We start from the raw sequence: 22,793 nt of genomic DNA on the forward strand, positions 1-22,793 counted from the left end.
ACCATTTCTTTTATACACATTTCTGACAGTTAAAAGAACCAATAAGTAATTATCTATAACAAGAAATTAATGATTTGTTTTAGGAATTCAAATTTTTATGGTAACAGACAAACACAATTAGTTACTAAAAAACAATTTAGTGATCATATTCAAGCAAATCTTGATAATATAGTGTGTTGCCGTTTGCGTGAAGGATTTATTATTGAGGTATTTACATGAGTTGGATTTTTTGTTTTCAGTTAAATATTATTTTTTATGTATATTTAAAAATAATTATAGGATATACAATTCAAAGATGTCGGAAGTTCAACTGTTGTTCCTTATATGAATAATTCAAGTAAACTACAACTAAAATTAATTTTGCCATGGACTAATCATATATATATTGAGTATGACATAACTGTGAAGTGGCCTCCATCAATCAAAAAAAAAATTGAACCAATAGTTATTGAAGAAAAACCAGAGTTAGTAGAACCATCGACATCAACAACGCAACCACCTCCACCTATACAACTAGACAGCTTAAATATTTATTACACTGTTTCAGTCAAAGGTACAACAATAGTGGTTAATTACTATTACTTATTAATTATTATTTATATTTATTCATTGATACGATTATAAATTATAGGTCCATACGAGTTTCTACATGACATAACATGCACTAGAACTAAAAAATCTCAGTTACTGTCAAAAATACCTAGACATTGTCAATTTCATTTGTCATCCTGCCGATCATCATCAATTTCTGTTGCTACTGCTACAACTACTATTACAAGAAATTTAAATTTACTACCAGATAGGTCATACAGTAGTATTGAAAAGAAAGTTACTTCTAAGTATAGACAAGCATTGATTACTCGATTTTGGTCAACTATGCATTCTATAGCACAAACTGATTTGCTAGTTAAACATTTAGAAGCATATTCTTCTAGTACAGGTCATTTATCTAATTCTGATTACTGTAATCAACCTATAGAACAGAATGAAAGTCAAGATCAACAACTTCAGAAACAAGAAAATCAACAAACAGTAGAAATAGAACCAAAATCACCAGTGATACAAAAACTTCAAGTACTAGAAACACCTCAAATCTTACAATTGGATGATTCTAGTGTAATTCCAAGTAATTTAAATAGTAGCAACACCAAAACAGATACAGTGTTTAGTACCGAGAAAACAGAAACAAATTTGCTTAGCTTTTTGACATCTGAAGTTCCAAATAAAAGTCCATTACATAATGGTGTACCATTATTCTATTATGTGGTAACAAATTCAAATACATCATTTTGCTTAAAACAAAATCAATTTAAAACAGAGTGAGTTTGTAATAGTTTTTTTATGGTTGCAAAAATGTTTATAGTATATTATGTATTTTAGTGATCAACAACAAAGTTACACTGATCAACAACATCAACGATTTGTAGATTTTTGGAAACCTGTTTGTACCTTAGACCCCGATACTCAGTGGCCCAAATGGTTTTCCACTTATAGAATTGGTGGTGGTGTATTGTTGCTGAGACATGATCGATCATTACCTCAGTGGTTTCATAAGGAAAATATAGATAATGATGATTATCAAACACTGACCTGCAATAAATCATCTCTAGCACTGTACGCTTTGCTGAAGCAATGGTGTACATTTGTTTTAATTGATGAACACTCTTATGTAAAATGTTTAGACCAAAGGTAAAATTATAGACAGTTTTTAATATTTTTGTTTTATTGAACTTATATTTTTGTTAATAGTGAAACATATACTGATGATGTATCATTTTGTATTGCACGAGTTTCACCTAGGCCACCATCTTGCTGTTGTGTAGTATTGCATTTAGCATTTCAAAGTTGTGTACCAGCTTCAGTCCACCATAAGGTTAAACTACTTATTATTATTATTATAAAATAGTTAATTCACATTTACTTTTACTTATAGATTATGGATGATTTGAAGAAAAATATTGAATTATTGGACTCAACTACTGCACTGAAACAGTCTTCTTTTGAAGATAATAATCAGGTTTCTGAAGATCAAGAAAATAACAAGAAAAAAGTGCCAACAATTACTATTGAAGAATCTTTAATACCAAATAAACCTTCAAAACATCAAAGATATGTGTATTTAATGGATAAACCTCTGGAAAAATTTTTAATTAGGTAAAGCAATAAATTAAAATACTTTGAATAAATTGTCATGTTTAAAATTGCAATATATTTTTAAATTTTATTTTAAGATATGAACGGATTCCCTCAGAATTCACCACTGTCATATTCCCTGATGGTTCACAACCTTCTTCTGCTATAACAACAATAAATATACAAAATCCAAGGTCTAAATTAAATATTGGACTTCCTCATGATACTGTTCATGAGTCATCAACTGGAGTAGAATCAAAACCTGTATCAACCACTACTACTCTTTCACGGTATTTGTATCATAAACGGTGGATATGGAGTAGTGGATGTAGTCGCTATAGTCAATGTAGTAATAGCGTGTCTCAAAAATTACAACTACAAATGCAATTGGCACGTACTCTTTCAGTGTTGACAAGGTACAATATAAATATGATTATTAAGATTTACTAGTTATTGTTATTTAAAAACATGTTGTCTAGGTATTTTCATATAAATCTAATTACTCGCTATATTTATTTATTGTCATTGTATGAGTTAAGAAAATCTAATAAAATACTCAGAACATATAATCCTATGATAGACTTGGTATGAAAACATTCATTATGTATCATTTTATGTAATTAATTCAGTTATCTTTTTAAATCTGTTAAAATAATCACATTTAATAAAAAGTAGATTTATTTTATTGATATTAAAATAAAAGTAGTATTATCTTAGTAGAAAAATTTGTAGTTGATCTATGTTAGAATATCAAAACAATTTTTTTCTTTAAAAATGTGATTGGTTTATTTACACATACAATATTTTACTACTCGGCATCTTTTAGAGCATTAAATCTATCTGATTAAGTGTTTTAAAAAATGTAAAATATTTTTCTGCACATCACTTTAATTGAAAAGAAAATATTTTATCATACATATAATTAATGTATTCAAATTTTGATAATTCCCTTTGTCAATATACCTAAAAAGTAAATTAATAACACTTAATCTTTTATTTTACCATAGTTTTGACTATACTATATTATTTAAAATGCTAATAACGGATGTGTATATTTAAAATAATTAAATTTTTTTTAAGTATTTTATTAAGGTATCTTAATTTTTTTATTAATTTGATTTTTTAGAATACGATTGAGAGAAGGTTTCAAATTTGCACATTCATCTGCCGGTATTATAAACATGGTTTTAGAAGTAGACATGATAGAAGTTAGTATACCATATTATTATTTTTTTAACAATTTTTAATATAAATTAAGATTTAAGAAAATATATTCCCTTTGTTGAAAATTAATAAAAATAAATAATTAACTAGTTCATTATTTGTATTCGACAAAATTGCTTGTAATATTTAAAATTTTTTTTGAACTATTGATCGAGTTGTTTCTGGCTAACAAATATAATTTTTTAACATTAAATATTTTTCCTATACAGTTATAATTAATTATAAATTATAATACAAAAAGTTATATGTTAGATATATTTAATATTATTACAGTATTATTCTTTAATAAGAAAAACAAAATGCTTTGTTTACTCATTGACCTTTTAGTACTTATAACTAATTTAGATAATTATTAATTTTTTTTACTAAATAATTTTCAGCAATTTAAAATTATAAATCTTATAAAAATAAAAATAAAGTTATTCTATTATAAATAAATAATAATTATTATATTCTAGGGATCACCACATTGTCCCAGTACACCCACAAGTCATTGTGTTATTCAATATGTTTTATTTCCGCCTAACAAACTACAAAAACAGCAACCAAAAACTTATGAGTATAATAGTGTTTTTGATAAATTAAACATGGAAAATAAAGACGATGAAAGTTCATCAATAATGTCAGTAGAAGATCAACAAAAATTTGATAAGCTTCAAAAACAAGGGAGACATATAGTTTCTTTTGCTGGCGATAGTAATGATTGTTGCTCAAAACATAAAATGGAAGATGAATACCAATTAATAACAGAATGTTGGATTGAGCCACAACATGGAACAGTGGTTGTTAATGAAAAACAAAATTATAACTATATGTCTGGATTGATGTATGAACAATTAGCAGATGCGGTGAGTAAATAATATTTGTTTATTTAATTTGATATATATTAGATGATATTAGATATAAGATGAATAGATAAAATTAGAATTTTTTTTTATAATTAATTATATACAAATAATTCATATTAAAATAATAATAAACTATAGTCAAATCTCAATAATGTAAATCTCAGGAGGATAAACTGATTGTATATTTCTAATTAAATACCTAAGTATAACTTATAAACACTTTAAGGGCATATTTTAGTTATTAAAGTTTTTAAATTAAAACGGTTAAAATTATTGCAATCTGATTGTCTAACTAAATACTTTTGCTCGTGGAAGAGACCACACATACATTTTAAAATTGAAAATTTAAAAGCACTAATTAACTATAGAATTATTGAATTATATAATCAATCTTAATCAATTATAATTAATAACTATACAAATTATGTGGGATTAAAAACAATAAGATGTACCTAAAATTATGAAGTATTGTTATAAATTAAATTTCGCCATTTTGACATTCAAACTTAACTCAATATAGAGTATAGTATTATTTCAAAAACCTAAATTGGTCTTGGATATATTGTTCGTATTATAATTTGGTCCTTATTTATTTAGTAATAGTAAAAATTAATTGTAATCTCTAATCATTTAGTATAATATAGCCTATATAGTTACTACATCATCAATAGATTTACTGTTATATTAATTTTAATGTTAAACGATAACATATTAGAAGTGCTTTGTAAACATTGATTGTGTGTCTAAGACATTTAGACATAGATAATATTGAGTCATAGATAATTTTGTTATAACTTGTGTAGGAGTGTAGGATATAATATATGAATACAGATAATATATTGTTTTGAGGATTTTAAAACCTGTCTGTATATATGTTTTATATGGTTGTTGATTAAATTATTAAGTATAATACCAAGTCCTACCCATAAAAATGAGTTAATATGTTGAATAATGTAAAAAACCTACAGACTAGGCTAGGGTACTAATCACCAAACGGGAATTAACGTTAATCAATTTATAGATAGAAATATATAATACATATACTACTATATATATATATATTATCATCTGATATTAATAGCAATTTTGAAATAGATTAAAATAAGCTGTGTACCTAGTAGTACGAAAGAGGAAGAAAAATGTGTTTTTCATTTCATTAATCCACCTTATTTATTATTTTATTTTTGTCATCATCGCGTTATTATCTCTATAACTAAACAAATAAACTAATATTTATTCATCGATAACAATACCGAGTTTTCGACCCTCCTACTGAGGTGCGTTATTGGATTACTGCTTGTTTGCTATGTATAAACTCCGTCATCATGAACGCGTGTGTTGGAATATTTATCACGTACAGATAATATATGAAAAAAATAAAAACTATTTTATATTACACTGACGAAGTAATACGAAAATATGCTCATCAAAATGTCATAATTTATACATTATTTTGTATGGTATTTATGCGTTCGGGTGATTATATTAATATATAATTATATTTTTGTTTGTGTTCTATAAAAAGATTTTTATTATTTTCACATTAGTTTATTTTTTGGTAACTTTTATATCATAGATGAATTTCTCATTAATGGCCTCATCGATATTGACATAATTGCAAAATGATCTACCATCCATTCAATTAATTGATTTGTCTGGTACTGAGAAGATTTAATATTTTTTAATCTCAAATTTATTTTTATTTAAAAAAAGTAAAATAAGTTGATTAAATAGTATTAAAATAACAATTATTAAGATGACGTCATACCTGCTACTGTTATACAAACGCATAAATTAACAAATTTTACGTTCAAAATAATCCATTTTATTTTGTCATTTTTAATATTAGAGTTAATTAAAATGGCATAAAATCAAAATTAAAAATTGAACCTAAAAATAATAAATTGGATTTCGCTTAGAATATTTTATATTTTAATTTTGAAATTTCTATTATGATCATTTCAAAATTTACAATTTTTCATAGTTTCTGTATTCAATCATGTTGTTTTAAAATATATCGTGTTCAATCCGGTTGGAATCGAAAAGATATTGCAATGAGTAAATCCTCAAGAGACACTGTTTATTAACAATAACAATTTACACCTCAATGTCGAGGAAATTTGAAACCTTCTGTAACGCAAAATAATAACAACTGTGCATTAAAATAATTAATTGAGATCTTCGGTATATAATTTAAAATTTTAATAGTTTTTTATAATAATTTAAACAATTAAACCCTTCGGTGTTTTTATTTTAAAAATTCGTAAAATCAAACTGCTACAATAATTAATCATTAGACACGAGTGACTCGTAAATATATTTTTTTAGACTTTTGCGGGTTTAATTATTAATGAAGGAATATTGCCATTAAATTTAATTTAATAAACTATTGAATACCTTATATATCCATTGATCAATATTACCAAGTAACATTTGCAGTCAAAATATTCCTATAATTTATAAACCTCTAAACAAAGATTGTGTAGGTAATCGAACTAGGTCTACCTCTATAGTTATTTTTTTATGTCTTTAAGTCTTAGTTTCTGTAAATATACCAATATATGTAAGGTTAAATAATTTTTACTTATTTATAATAATACATGAAATAGATTTGTATAACAAAACTAACATTGCATAACTCCAACAAAGAATTTAAGAGCCATCGGGTTTACGTGTATACCCGCAACATTAAAACCATCACTATACATTTTACCATTTAGATTAGACGATTGTAAATAAGTTCTACACTTGAAATATTCATAAAAATAAATTTCTAAGTACTTAGGCACTAAATTATGACTAAACTGAATAACAAATATACACCCGCACGATTATGTTGATAAAAATTACAAAATTAAATTAAACATAAAAACATTTTTAAGTAGTAATATAAATGCTATAAAGCACTAAAATAATGTAGTTCATCGATTATGTATCATATTCAATTAATTTTATTATTCAGTAAGAAAAACACTTGAAAACGATAAGTAATTAATAACTATATTAATACCTAAATATTTAATAATTGATAACTTTGCCATTAAATCTTTAAACAGTAACTGCATTAAAATTTACCTATATTGAGTAAATTATAAAAGAGCACTAATCAAGTTTTTCATTTTTATGTAATATCAAATAGAAAAGTATGTATTAGCTTGAACTTAAATACTTTTAACTGCTATGTAATTGTAGTCGATATGTAATGTATAATATAATTGCTTTGTTTCTTCTTTATACATTTTTTATAATGGGTACATTTATAAAATATTTAACCTAGATTTAACCAGTTAAACAAAGACCATCTTGAATAAATTAATACAGGAGAGTATAAAATATCCGAAAAATATTTCATCTTATCCATATTTTAGCCCAAAAATATATTAGGTATAAGTAAAGTAATTGGTCCGAACCATTTTTAGTTGTAAAAATTAAAAATAATATATCAGAAAGTTGTTTGTGTGAACTTTATCGATTACTATGATTAAACTTTTCATGTAAAATATGTTTTGGCGCTATTACTTAATGTCTTTTAAACAATTTATTTTTGGACATTATTTTTTCGATTACAATATTTTTGTGTATTTTATTTTCGTATCCAATAATTTTCGGATAAAATACTTTTTTATCAAAATTTGTTTCGGAAATAATTTTTTTAGTAAAAATGTTTTTGGATATTTAGTAAGTCACTAGTACTTAAATATTATATTAAAAACTATTATTCTGTTACTGTACCTACCAAAAGTTTTTGATGATTGTTATAATTTTTTTTTTTATCAATTTTCATACGGAAATTATAAATTAATAGTAAATTTTTAGTTTTGACTCATTTAAAAAGCATATCAGTTTAATTTGTATAAATCTATATGACATATCCATATTAATATCGAAGTGACGAAGTATTTATATGTGATTCTATGAGTAATTTAATTTCATGTTTTGTAACTACAATATACCTACGCTAAATAATAACAATTTAAAATATTTATCTCGTGATAAGATTAGAGAAAACGGTCATTGGAATTATATAATATTATGATTATATGAAAATAGTTGGTGTTTATAGATACTGTTCAATGTATAGGTACATTTTAAAATAAGTTACAATATGGTACGACAGTTATTTACGTATTACGTATAAGACTTCAATAATGCTTATTTATTAATAGTTCTCTATAGGAAGAAAATGTAATTTATTAACATTATATAAAAATGGGCATTATCGAATTTAGAAATATTTACATGAAGTATATAATATCCATAATGTATTATTAGTCACCTATAACGGCTATAAGACATTATATAAATATGTTTTAATTCTTAAGTAAACTAATTATATGAAAGATAAAAAAAAATAATTAATTACCTTAATTAGAAACTTTTTACTATAATAATATTCATCGACGTGCTTAATTAACTTGTAAAATGGTGAATGTACTAGAGATTTTAGATCATAGGATTTTTATTTTTATTTAAAAACACTTTTAAAAACAAAATACGCATTCAATTTATATGAAGAATGATAGTAATAAATTAGATCTAGTTGGAACTATCTATTGTCAGTTTAAATTCGAAAATTCTCGATTTAAAAATTGGTTTCTTTATTTTATGTAACTTCAAAAACAAAATACCTTAGATACTTGAAATTTTAACCTAATGATAATATTATCATTTTATGTAGATGGTTTAATTTTCAAATAATTTGATTGTTTTTGAGTTATTTGAAAGCATAAGAAATTTTTTATTTTATTTTTAAATTTTTTTTTTACAAATGCCGATAAAAATTGAACATAATTTTATTTTATTATTAACATTTTAGTTCGAATTTGATCAAAATTACTAAAATTATTAAATTTTAGGTACCTACTTAAAAATGAATAATGATATTCATTATTTTGTTATAATTTAAAAATATTATTCGTAGGGACATAAAACGTTTGTATATTATTAGTTTTACTTTGCGCAATGACATTTGCAAAACATGTAGATTAATTTTAAAGTATTATCTTTTACCTACCTAGTTATACCTTGAACCAGTTGAACGTATCAATTTACACTGTTTTACAGTAAGATGATTTTAACTCAAAAATTGATGACAATAATTTAATATTGTATACGTTATATTTATTATTATTATATTAATTAAGTATTAATAATACATAGTCCGGAAAAATCTCGTATTTTAAAAGTTAATTACAAATAAACATACAAAAATAAAGAAAAAAACCTTTTTTTTATGAACAAAAAGTTTATTAGCATTTTATATTATTCGAATTTAAACATTATGTTTGGTAAATAGCGTTTTCATTGTTGACACATTGATGAAATGCAAAATATAGAATGTTTTACTGGACTCCATATATAGATAAATGCAATATTTTTGACGAAAATTGAATTGAACAACCGTATAATACCTATATGATTCAATTTCAATTTTACTATAACTATCTTTAATACTAATAGTAAAATAAGTTACATTAATAGCAATATCAAATAACATATCGTCATTTCATGAAACGTCTTAGCTCAAAGTCGTTTTTCGTATATAATGTAATTCAAATTTAACACATCCATTACAGTTACCCACTCAACATCTATGCGTGTTTGAAATTCAAATTTTTAAAAATTAAACAAAAAATAATTTTGGTAAAATTTTTGTATATTATTTTGTTATAAATTTAGATATTTTAATCAAAAATATTATATTTTTTTTTTATATAGTAAATTTTTCAGTTTATTAATGATTAATTTTGATCAATTTATCCTAGGTATGAACTTATTCATACTATTATAATATATCTATATACGTTATAATATAATACGTCAGTACATTAATTTACGTGATTAAGTTGTGCACAATACTTTGACAAAAAATATATTAGGTAACCTAGTAAATTAAGAAATTATAAAAAGAATAATAATATAGGTAAATATTTTATACAAGATAAACCATTTATCAATAGTTATTAATTAGGAGTAGGTATCTACTATTAAACAGGTAAAATAATATATTGTTAAATTTAATATCATATTTAAATAACTTTTGATATAAAGAATATCACATAGTATAGTTTTAATAATAATTTAAGTAATTGTCATAGAAAAGAAATGTATTATCTTTACCTTGATGTTTAGTAGACACTCCATGTTTAAATTTGAAAAAATGTATTGTTAATTATATAATTAATATTAATATATATGAATCTATTTATTCAGTAATGATTTACAATTGATTTGTGATTAATAAAAGTTTTGCAAATTAAAATATTAATTTAAAATATTTAAAAAAATCATTCAAAGTTAGTTTAGTTGTAGATAAATGTAAGTAAGTAATAAAAAAATGTAATGCGAAAAAAAATTAATTATGTAAAATCGGGTAAAAGAAAAAAATATTGTTTAGATTTGAATAAATTTATTAACTGTTGAGTGTATATTTCAACCAACTCAACCTAGTCAATGTTAATAATTTAATATGATCATTGTTGTGATTTTTTATTAAAGTTTATTAACTCCATCTGCGATGTAATTGTATAATTAAATATTACACTCGAACAGATCAAAAAATATATATATATATATATAATATATATATATATTATATATATTATGAATTGACACCTTTTCTTATATATATATATATATTGAGATTTATATTAATAGATAGATAAGTAATTTCAATTAGTAATAAAAGTTAGAAAACAATTAATTTATCATAAAACTCTATCTCGAAATTGTATTGTGTTACATTACAATATACATATTATTTATTATCAAATTTGAAATTTAATATTGACGCATGTACATCCACAGCGATATATTGTATTATATAATATTAGTTCAATGCATTTAGTTATTTGTAATATTTTTGTTTTAAAATAACTATTCGTCGTCGTCACGGTTGACTTTATGATGATCCGTATATCTTTATCTGCCGTAGTCTAGTAGTGTCTTTCAAACCGATTTAAACGTACAATTCGAATATCCATTAACACACAGCTGCAGGTGTAATACACTAATACGCCTACAACTAATATAGCGTACATCATGAAATACGTATCAATATAATATGATCATATTATTATTATTTCACGACTATTTGTGTCACGTAAATGGAAGACGAGTGTGTTTCGTTGTAAGGCACGCGTCTTAAATCGCCTTTGATCTGAGCCGATGTTTTTCGTGTTCGTGGAATTTCAGTGTATCGTCGTCTCGCTGTCAACGACTTGCCATCGTTCTGATCGTGTAATATCGTTATAATATCGTATTATTTGTTCTTTTGTCGAGTATATTATAATACCTTCCATACATTTCGTCATAATTTGTTTATTCTTCGTAAAAAGTATTACAATCGCTATCAGTTAGATATTATTTAGTAGAAGGTTTTATATTATTATTACACGGCTGTACATTTCGTTGTACGCGTTCGTCTACGACGTACCTACCTAGTCTGTATCTAAACGCAACCACTCGAAAGATAACGTGCAGGCACTTACTTAAATATCGTGCGTATTACTCAACCGGTGTGTTTTTTTTTTATTTGTTAATACGTTATCTCTTGTTTGAGCCTCGCTCTTGAAACGGCGCACTCGTGGTATAAAAACGTCACTCTGAGCTATTGTAGATTCATAGCGCATTTGGTGTCGGATCGTCACACACCATGAGCGTGCAGTATTTTATTTTCTATTTTAAGTTTTTGCTCTTAAGTCGCGAGTTGTTTTCTGAGTAAAATTGGTTTTTTGGTTTTTTTTTTTTTTTTATTTTTTTTTTAACGTGTAATTCGTTTTTTTTCTTTGTCGTTCGTTTGTCGCAACAACACTGTCATGTGGTTTAATAACCGTTTGTCCAATCAGTTGGAAGTTTGGATCAAGGCATGTTTTTTGTTTTTACGTTTGGTATAAAATAGAAAATTATCTTTTTAATATCATACAGTGCCAGATCTAACTCTTCCAGCTGATTGGACTCGGTGAATTTCGACTGTTTAGTATATTAATTTAAATAGTGAGATTTTTTTTCCGCATAATTAGCCACAAATAATGTAAGATCTCAATGAATTTAATCGATTATTGTCTTAATTTTATTTATTTATTTTTGATTATAAACATTTACGTATATTATATTGAATAATGTATTTTTTATTTATATTGATTACAATGTATATTATTCCAATATCTGTATAAGACTTATACACTGTTCTTACTTTAATAGTGTTATTGACTTTTTATTTTATTTATTTTTTTATAGTTAACATCAAATTACATTTCAACTCTGTAAATATTTTATTTGTACATTTTTTTTAAATAGTACATATGAATATTTATATTTTATATTTCGTGGGTACCTAGGCATTTACATACCTATTTATCTTTCAAATTTAAAATTATGAAAATGTCTTATTAAATTATTTAATATCTTAAAGATAGTTTTTTCTCAGAACATTTTTAATAACAAAAATATGAAATTAATTATAAACCCTCGGTAGTAATTTTTTTAAATTTAAATCAATATTCTCACGTTTAAAATTTAATATCAAGACTTAAATTCATTCTGAAATTCTGATGTAAATGATTTAATAATAATTTAAACAAAATTGAATTCATAGATAAGAGTAAAAAAAAAATGTACAGAATACAATATAGATATTATATTTTAGAGTCAATAACCTGTTCAAATTTAATCATATTTCATGTCATATAGATTTTTATAAAATGTATGTATATTCAATAGTTTCTTACACATTTCATTCACGCAAAAGATTGGCCTGAAGACATTATAATGTATTCATCTAGATCAGGCCAAGATTGTTTAAGCGTTTTTTTCTTCTTCATATTTCTTACTAATAATTTAATAATTTAATTTCTTTTTATTATTAGCAAGTCGTTTATGAAATGTGTACCATCCTTAGTAGCTTAATAAGTTTTCTGAAGTTGTTAAGTAATTTTAAATTAGTTTATAGCAGCAGCGGCCTAAATTATATATATATATGTATTCAGTACATATTATATACAGAACATGTGAATTCATGAATTAAGTGGAGAAGTAGTCTGTTCACTATATTTATTAAATATAATAAAATATTTTGCAAATACGCACAAAGTGAGATTCAACTCCTCCAACTTAATTCAGTCACTACGCACTACGAAGATCTACGGAGATGGCCGCTGCTAAACTAGCATTATAATTAGTTTCAAAATGTATTATGATTCAAATAATTTAATTTTTCCAACTCTTATAGCTTATATCCTATGTAGATGTTAATGTTAAAATGTTATTTTAGATTGTAAAATTGTTTGAAATTTAAAATTATTTGTTTTTTGTTATCATTTCAAAATATTGTAGACTAATATAGCTAAATTTATTAGAATATTGAATAAATATCTGATTAATTAAATAAATGGAATGTACAGGTTTTCATTTGTATCATTAGCTTGATGAATACAATATAATAAATGTGTATTTACCAATATTGAATACTTCAGTAATTAAATATATAATCAAAGTAGTGGTATAATCCTTCCACCCATCTTTATAGTGTTAACAATAATGTTTACACATGTTATGTTTTATGGATTTTAAAATCGAAGGTTTATTATATTGTTAATTGTTGTGCATTAAAAGTGACATAAAAAGTAATTTGGTACTCATAGTTTTATTTATTTAAGTGAAAAAAGAAAAACTCAACTCAAATACGACCTTGAATAAGTTTATTGCGAATTTTATAAAAATAATATAATCAATAATTTTACTTTTATTCAATTTATGAATGTTTTATAGTAAAATTAACAATACAAATTATTCCAGAACTTAATCTAATTATTCAGTTTTTAATTTAATTCCACACTTATTTCCTTATTATGTATTAACATTATATAATCATGTTATAATATTACAATCATTACAGACATTTTGGTCTTTAAATAACAATATAAGATATATATTTTTTTTTAAAACAATAATTTATTTATTACTATGATACAATAATATATCAATTATATATAGCTATGAATTAAATATTTAATTGAGTAAAATAAATATGTTTTTAGATCTTTGCTAAATAAAATGATTGATGTTGAATTTTTCTTTTAATTAGGATTTAATTGTTTAAATGTGAAGTACTTATAAAATCTAATTGGGTAGTTAATACTTGATAAATATTTATTGTTGAAATTGAAGTTTTTTGTTTTTAATTTTTGTTATTTTTGAAACTTAAATCTTGCATAATATCTCATTATTTATTTTGATATAACAATTTTTAGTCACATTAATTTACATTAATTTCAGTTTACAAAAAATATGTGTATTATGCATGTAAAATAAATCAATAAATTAGAACATGGTTTTCCAACCTTTTTTTTACAACGGGCAAAATTAGTGATACTCAGAGTATTAAGGATCAATATATTTTTTTTAAATCTTTACTGATAAATAAATAAATTTTAAAACAACAAATTTTCAAAAGATTAATTTGCTTAGTTGGACAAGAATTAGATAGTTTAAGTATCTTATTGTGAGCAGTAAACACTAGAATAAAATGTTTTTATAATTCAAAATCATAAGTTGTCCTTATTAGGATTTTATAATTTCATTCATAATTAAAATTCAATTTTATATTCATACTATATTATAGATATATGAATACCTACTGTATTTGAATATTTCTTATCTGTTTGGTTCTTCAGGGTCCTGGTTATTATGGTATTTAATTTGTTTTATATTTCAATACTATATAAATTGTCCATACAATGTGATCAATTTTACTAGACAAAATATTTTCTTAGTTAATGTGCATATTATTTTTTGTAGTTAATTACTTATTATTATAGGTTGTAAAGAGTGAGTGGCAGAATTGTGACAAATAGTTCCCATCAGCCTCTAAGTTTTGAATAAAAAAAAAAAATTGTTAAGGGTATGGTATACTCTTACATGTGTACATTTGTACATATTATGTAATGTGTGTGTCTCCATGTGTCTTATCTCCATCTTACAAACGTACATATCTTTGATCAGGAGTTCCAATTTTGTATAGGTTAACTTAATAATACAGTAAATCGACTTATTATCAAACTAAGAAGTTAAACTTCTTATCTTTTTTTTGTAGTTTTTTAAGATATTTAAAATTTTAATAAATTATGAACATTTTAATATTTTACATAATCATAACGTGCTTAAAAATATAAATATCTCTAAAAAAACATATAAGAAAACACAAATAATATTCTTGTTTTTAAGCTTGATAGTAGTTTAATGAATTGTATTATAAGAATTACCTAAGAAAAAATAGAACTGAACAGAAATTGTTGTGTAGTTCCTACATTTGGAAGAAAATATTTCTATAAAGAACAATCATTTTTAGTTAACTTTTCTTTTACTCTTAGACAAATTGCTACAAAATTAAAAAAATCATCTTACTAATATAAAACTTAATACCATTATAGAGAAAAAAGTTAGACACTTATTGTAACTATTTATAATATTATAGCTAAAAGTAATTTAGCTATACATTGAATTTTATTATTTTATTTTAAACGATAACCTAATATTTATTAAATTAATATCTAGATTAATGTGTTAACAATTTTTCCAATTATTTAATTGGATTCCAATTGAAATATGAATTCTCTTAGTGATTAAAAAATATTTACCCAGATAAAATTAATTAATACTTTATTTTTAAACATCAAGTTACATGTTTATTTTATTATTTAAAAAGTATTAACATTTTTGTATTTTAATTATTAGTTGTGGCAAGTGGACTCCGATTGCATTGGCTCGCTATTTACATTTCAACATATGCAACATATGTGTATGGACCAAAATATTTTAGTTTCTAATCCAGATATAGATTTAAATAGAAAAAGAAGACAGAGTAAAACTGTAATAATTGATGCTGGTCGCATATATAAATTACCTTTTACATTTAATTTAGTCAACTTACTTCCTAAATGTAGACATCATTCTTCAATGACATTTAGTCTTTTCACTGCAGATCATAATGATACTGGTAAGAATACTTTAATATTAAAAATTATTTTGTAATTCATTTTTTTATTTGTTTTGTTTTTAATTATCTCATTATAGCAGAATTAAATAGTGCCAAAGATGAAAGAAAATTGAATTACATATTGGAACGTTCATTTTACTCACGTTTGCGGACATACAATAATCGATCATTTGATGTCAATGACTCAGATATATCATTAGATATGAATCAGACATTGAATGATCAAGAAATTGGCCAATGTTTTATTAAACGCGTTAATGATACCCGTTTAATTTTAACCGTTGGTCCATCACTTATAGAAGAAAAATATAATATTGCAGCTGATAACTTATCTGAAGATAACCTTCAACCATTTGGTCGTTCAAGAGCTAATACATGGCATTACACTAAAAGAGGAACAGGACAATCATTATTAAGTACACAGTCCCAAGAAAATTCTATTCATTACTACCGAACAATGTCTGTGGGATCAAAGCCATATTATAAAGACTCTGAAGATCTGTCTTGGGCTCAACTTAGGGTTGAACAAAATTTTTCTACTGCTGAAATTAAACATAATAGTTACTCAAGTGATAATGATACTAATGGACAAAATTATCCAACACATATGTTTATTGATGTTTATGACTGTCGACAAGAAGATGTAGAAAATGTTCTTATGTCAGACTGTAGTTCGTTTGACCATTCATTAACTGATGATTATTCGGAAGAAAGTAGTTCCTGTGATAGTACTGAGACAAATAGTGATGAAGAAGTAGAAGAAAAAAATATAATTTCTAACAGAGAACAAAATATTTATGATGACCCACCTGGTAATTTATTTATTATTTATTTTAGGATTGATCTATTTAAAAAAATTAAATATTTGTTTCAGTTGACCCAATGTTCTTAGAAAAATATTTATACAAGATTAGAGTTATTTATGATCGCAGCTTAGTTACAACAGTATTTCAAGCTTTACATCTGGGATTGAATGTTAGATCCATGGACATTCAACGTGCTGTCGATAGATGTCAGCATCGTTTAATTTCATTTGACATCACTGATTACATAAAGGTAAAATAAAATGCAGGTCTATTTTAAGGTTTTTGCCACCCTTTGGCTGAAATAAATTTGTATAAAAAATTACAACCTAATTTATATATTGATATTTTACAACTAAAAGTGATACACAACCCTTGACTAATGTAAACAACCCTACACGTTTCAACCTTTAAAATTTGCCATCCTAGGCTAAAGCCTAAACCAGCGGTTCTCAAACTGATCCAAACTATAGATCAGGGCTCTGCGGGCACATCTCAATTAAGTACATGTATCATTTATTCATCAAATTGTTACAAGTTACATTTATATTGAATAAAGTTTGTATATTAGCAATTTATTGATCCATAATTTTTTATGAGTTGTAAAATTGGTATTTCAAGTTTTGGGGGATCTGTGAATTTTTTTTAGCATCTGAATTAACGAAAAATGTTTAAAAACCGCGGGCTTAAACAACCTAAGTGGTAATATAGCCTTAATAAAATGAATTATTGTATAATGTGCAAATATATTCTAAATTATATTACTATATACGATATACCAGAGGTTACCAAACTTATAACGGTTAGAAAAAATGTTAAAATTTTGGTGACCCACAACATGTTAAATTTACTTTTTTTATTGCTGTTCACTATCTTTGTGATAACTTTTAGTTTAATAGCTTTGTGGCAATACGTCACTTTTACACTTGTAATTGTTGCGGATAATGGTTAAACTAAACTTGAATGTAATAATATAGAAAATACTATTTTATTCTTATTTGAATTTATGCATAAATATTCATTTTTTCTTTTATATTATATTCATTTATTTTATAGTAATCTAATTTTAAATATTTTATGTTATAAAAATGTCTACCTGTTTGAACATTTTTTTTAAATATTATTAACAAAAGAAAATATAAGTACATTTTTTAAAAGTTTTCTTTGTTTATGGCAACATACATTTTTAATTTAATATTCTAGAGCTAACTATTTTTTTTACAGTATTTCAATACTTAAAATCAAAATTTTGGCAAGTAGTTTTTAAGTTATAAGTATTTAAAAATTAGGTGAGAGAAATACAGTTTGTATGGGGAAATTTCTCAAAATGTTGGTCTACTATTCCACTCACCTAAACATTAGTAGATTTTGAAATAATGAGTTATTTAACAATAAAATAATTATCCTGTATGAATTTTGATGTTAATAAATCAAATCTAAGGTGTATTACTATGCTATGTATAACTTATTAATACTTTTAAGAATTTATATAAAGAAATAATTAACATTCTTATTTATTGAACATTCTCTTAATATAGTGGGCCCCACTACGTGGCCCTTTAACAGATTTAGTGTGGCCCGCACTACAATACCCTTTCCTAACAATATTTATAGTATATATAATTTTTATATTCTTAATTATTATCATTAAAAATGTATGCGGACCGCAAATAATTTTTAAAAATTACATTTAGCCCTTTCTAAAATCCTAGTGAGGACCGCTGTCTTAATAGCATACTATTATTGAATGTTGCATTTTGTTTTAGTAAATTATAATAAAATTATTTAACATTATTTTAATCAAATAATAATAATTAATTATCATAAAATTATCATATCTTAATAAGAATTTTAAGTAATACTATTGACTACTTACTATTATGGGTATACAGGTTGTGTGTGATCATTTCAAGAAAAATGCCGATAGTTGTTCTATTTGTCCTGCTGATAACACAACATTAAAATCACATCATGATATGATACACTCTAAATTTTCAGCTACATTAGATCGCCATATGCTGAAGCCTGTAGTCAACCACCAAGACTATTATTTCTATGACCTAATTGATGATTTTGTAAGTTATTTGTTTTTGTTTAATTACTTCATTAATCTATTAATTTATAATTTTTTTTAGGACTGTGATGAGTATAGTAATAGTAATAGAAGACAAAAATATCTTACTAACATTTTACTAGGAGAGACCTATCATAAAACGGATTTTGATACACATGAATTAGATGAACAAGATATATTTCCTCTATTTGTACATTTAGTTTGTACTATAAAAACCAATACTGTTACAAAAAGTCAGTCTGTTCGTTCTTTACCTACTTGTATTCGTAAGTATTTATAGCATAAACTATCAGTGGCATATTTAAACAGGCTTAAAGGCGACAGTGTAGGACAGTCCCATATATTTTCTCTGTCTTACAATTTTAGAATAAAACCAATATTAAGCAGCTTCATTTTTGTTTAGCACTTGAATAGTATTATGATCAAATTTAAAGATAAAATCTTTATATGTGTTTCTTTATGAGTGTTTTTACAATATTTTAATTTTTAAATGAGTTATAAAATGTTTTAAATTTTAACAGAAGAATAGGGGAAGATTTAAATCCAATTTTTATATAACCTTCATTTATCAAAATTAATAATAATGAAAAAGTCCTTAAAATAATATTTGTAACACCTTATTTGTATATTATCAATATAAGTTAATATATACATAATTTACAATTTTCCCTTGTAAAGATTGTTTGTGTTCTTTAAAATACATTACGTTTAATTATATATTTGCACATAGTTGAACTAGTGAGTCAAGATAATGATGACGAAACCTCAAAAAATATGGATTTTAGTAACATAAAAGTATCATTGGATGTCTATTGTTTAATGTTACCAATTAATGTTTATGATGACGACGACGACGATGATGATGAAATTGATAAATATACTACAATGAATAGTTCAGAACAATTACATTTTCCAATTAACAATAAATCGACAATAGTACAACCATTGTTAGTATAACCTTAAAAATTATTTACTTTTTTCTAAGCACATTTTATTTATAGAAAACAGACAGATGATCATGAAAACTCATTTGTTTATTTGAGTTCTTCTCTACCACCTCGGCATGCTCAAGGATTAGCAGCATTCTTAGCTGAGGTAGTTATTGTTATCACTTATCAGACTTGCATAATACTTAAATAATAATTTAACTTCTTTATTTTAATTTATAATTATATGCTATAGGTGGAATGGTGTATGCGCGATGAAATGGCAGCTGGTCTTTTACAATATCCAACTGTCACTACTAATTCATTAGAAAAGATCATTGAACATGTTACAAATTCACCACAATCACCATCAAATGATCACCAACAAATACCTGTTCATTTTGTTGTACCTACATCACGTCCTTCTAAATATAATAGTGTTTCACTTTTTTTACAGGTATTATATAACCTAATAATTATTATTTATTGTTTTAAATTCATTCTAGTTAGATAATACCAAAAAATTATTATTATGGGATAGATATTTAACAAATTTATTTTTTTCAAAAACTAATAAAAGTTTATTAAAAATATATTAACATTGTCATTTACTATTACTTAACTATTTAATCAATTTAACTTCAGGTTTACTGATAAACACAATAAATTTAACTATTTAAAATGAATGTTTTAATAATATCAACCACTTTACTCTAATTATTACAAAATAATACCTACAAATTAAAGAATTAACCGACTCATTGATATTACAAATGTGTATAAAATATTCTTATTGTGAGATTTATTTTCTAATATTTATTATTTCAGTGTCAGATATTTTTCGTAGGCCAGCGGTTCTCAAATTTTTTTTTGTGAAGCCCTTGAAATGCTAAAAAAAATTTACCGAGCCCTAAAAACTTGAAATACCAATTTTACAACTCATAACAAAATATGGATCAATAAATTGTTGTATACAAACGTTATACAATATAAATGTAACTTGTAACAATTTAACGAATAATAATATATGTACTTAATTCAGATGTGTTTGTGGAGCCCTTAGATTAGTTTAGCAGAGCACAGTTTGAGAACCGCTGTCCTAGACTATATAAACTTGGTATATATTGATCATAGTTAAATCAAACACATAGTTTTATACATTGGTTATATTTTGTTTTGTATTAAAAAAATACATTGATTACAGAAAATGTCAGAATATATTATTTATATTATCTAATGTTAAAGTATTTAAATGTGAATGTAAGCTATTATAGTAAAAACTGAATGATAATAAAACAATTTTTGATTGTAACATTTATATAAATTATAATTCTGAAAATATCAATATAGAATATCTAAATTAATATAATAATTATAATATATTATACAAAAAATTGCATTAAATGTACTACTGTCATAAGAAAAATATTATTTTTATATTACAGTTTATTTTAAGTTCCTAATTTATGTAATTTACATAATGTGTTCTTGTTTGTTTGTTTTAGAAACTAGATCAATTTGACATTATACTAGAAAATGATAATGGAAATGAACATTATGCTCTTGAAAAATCTACAAAAGATACATTTTATGTTGTGGAAAAATATCTACATCCTAGTCCTGATAGTACAGTTTTTGAAAACAATAATGATGATCTCGAAAATAGTCCTGGTTCAGACGATTTTTTAAGTGAAACCGATCACTCTAAACCAATATTACCAAATTTTTGGATCATACTCAAAATACAGCCTGATCAGCAATGCCAAAAAGAACACAAATCTGACAATAATAACACCGTCAACACATTAGTAGTAAATGTATACTTCCATTGCAGGTAACTAATATCCTAATTTATATGAACATTACCTGAACTCTAATGCATATTATTTCTTAGGTTTTCTGAATCAAATATACAAGGAAAATATTCTGCAATAATGGAAATAGTAAAACAGAATGTGCATCAAGCAGCTACTGTTGTTAATCAAACTATATTATTGTGTCGTTTGTATGAAACTAAAACTTGTGATCCGTTATTAGAGCCTATTATTGAAGATCATGATCATTCAGATGATTGTGGTAATATTCTTTAACATAAAATAAATATTAACAAAACAATATAACCTCCATTTACAGATACATCATTTCATATTTAAATAATAATTTAATATTTTACTATAAATCAAAATAGTAAACTTGTTTTTGAAAAAAGTTAAATAGTTTATAAATTAATTGATAATTTATCTATTCAACATTTTGTGTAATTTATGTTAGTTTGATAACTTCTTTTATACTTAATTTTTAAAACTAATTAGTTGATTTAACTATAATTTTAATAAATCTATAAAATACATCTTGATTTATAGTATATTTTAGTGTTTTACACAAATTATTTTCTTTTGTAGAAAAAGTTAATACAATTTTATGACTAGCTTAAATTAATTTAGATTTGATGAAAAAATTACTTGAAAAATACAACTTAATCATGTTTTTTAAATCTTTTTATAGTTTCACTATTGGTACTAAGATATAATAATATTAAAAAAGTAACTTATTACAAATAAAAATAAATAATATCAAATAAATACATTTTGTTTTAAAACAAATAATTTTCAGTGTGGCTCAAGATTATACGAGTAGTATCTATTTAAAAATGTATGATTCTTTGATTAAATTTAAATGTAATAATAATTATTTTTTAAAATATATTATCTAAATAAAGAATACGTATAAAAATTTAAACAGTATAATTTTTCTGCTCACTAGTGTAATACTCCAAGATGCTTTGTAATT

The 22,793-nt window shown here is 24.0% G+C and overlaps 1 protein-coding gene across 3 annotated transcripts in view; it reads left to right on the forward strand.

The window, feature by feature from the left end:
- Positions 1-22,793, forward strand: part of LOC114124514 (uncharacterized) — a 41,204-nt gene that overhangs the window by 6,841 nt on the left and 11,570 nt on the right. For 2 of the 3 annotated variants that reach the window (XM_027987780.2, XM_027987782.2), the window contains 19 exons: positions 84-207; positions 280-553; positions 632-1,319; positions 1,381-1,689; positions 1,750-1,873; positions 1,934-2,154; positions 2,232-2,549; positions 3,260-3,341; positions 3,816-4,205; positions 15,939-16,200; positions 16,278-17,012; positions 17,075-17,256; positions 18,896-19,078; positions 19,139-19,343; positions 19,808-20,024; positions 20,079-20,172; positions 20,260-20,460; positions 21,509-21,837; positions 21,898-22,079. In XM_027987780.2, coding sequence (XP_027843581.2) covers positions 84-207; positions 280-553; positions 632-1,319; positions 1,381-1,689; positions 1,750-1,873; positions 1,934-2,154; positions 2,232-2,549; positions 3,260-3,341; positions 3,816-4,205; positions 15,939-16,200; positions 16,278-17,012; positions 17,075-17,256; positions 18,896-19,078; positions 19,139-19,343; positions 19,808-20,024; positions 20,079-20,172; positions 20,260-20,460; positions 21,509-21,837; positions 21,898-22,079 — 5,120 coding nt within the window. The remainder of the gene's footprint in view (positions 1-83; positions 208-279; positions 554-631; positions 1,320-1,380; positions 1,690-1,749; positions 1,874-1,933; positions 2,155-2,231; positions 2,550-3,259; positions 3,342-3,815; positions 4,206-15,938; positions 16,201-16,277; positions 17,013-17,074; positions 17,257-18,895; positions 19,079-19,138; positions 19,344-19,807; positions 20,025-20,078; positions 20,173-20,259; positions 20,461-21,508; positions 21,838-21,897; positions 22,080-22,793) is intronic. The other variant, XM_027987784.2, reaches the window with a different exon arrangement.

This window comes from Aphis gossypii, chromosome X (assembly GCF_020184175.1).
Source record: "Aphis gossypii isolate Hap1 chromosome X, ASM2018417v2, whole genome shotgun sequence".
Classification (NCBI taxonomy): Eukaryota; Metazoa; Arthropoda; class Insecta; order Hemiptera; family Aphididae; genus Aphis; species Aphis gossypii.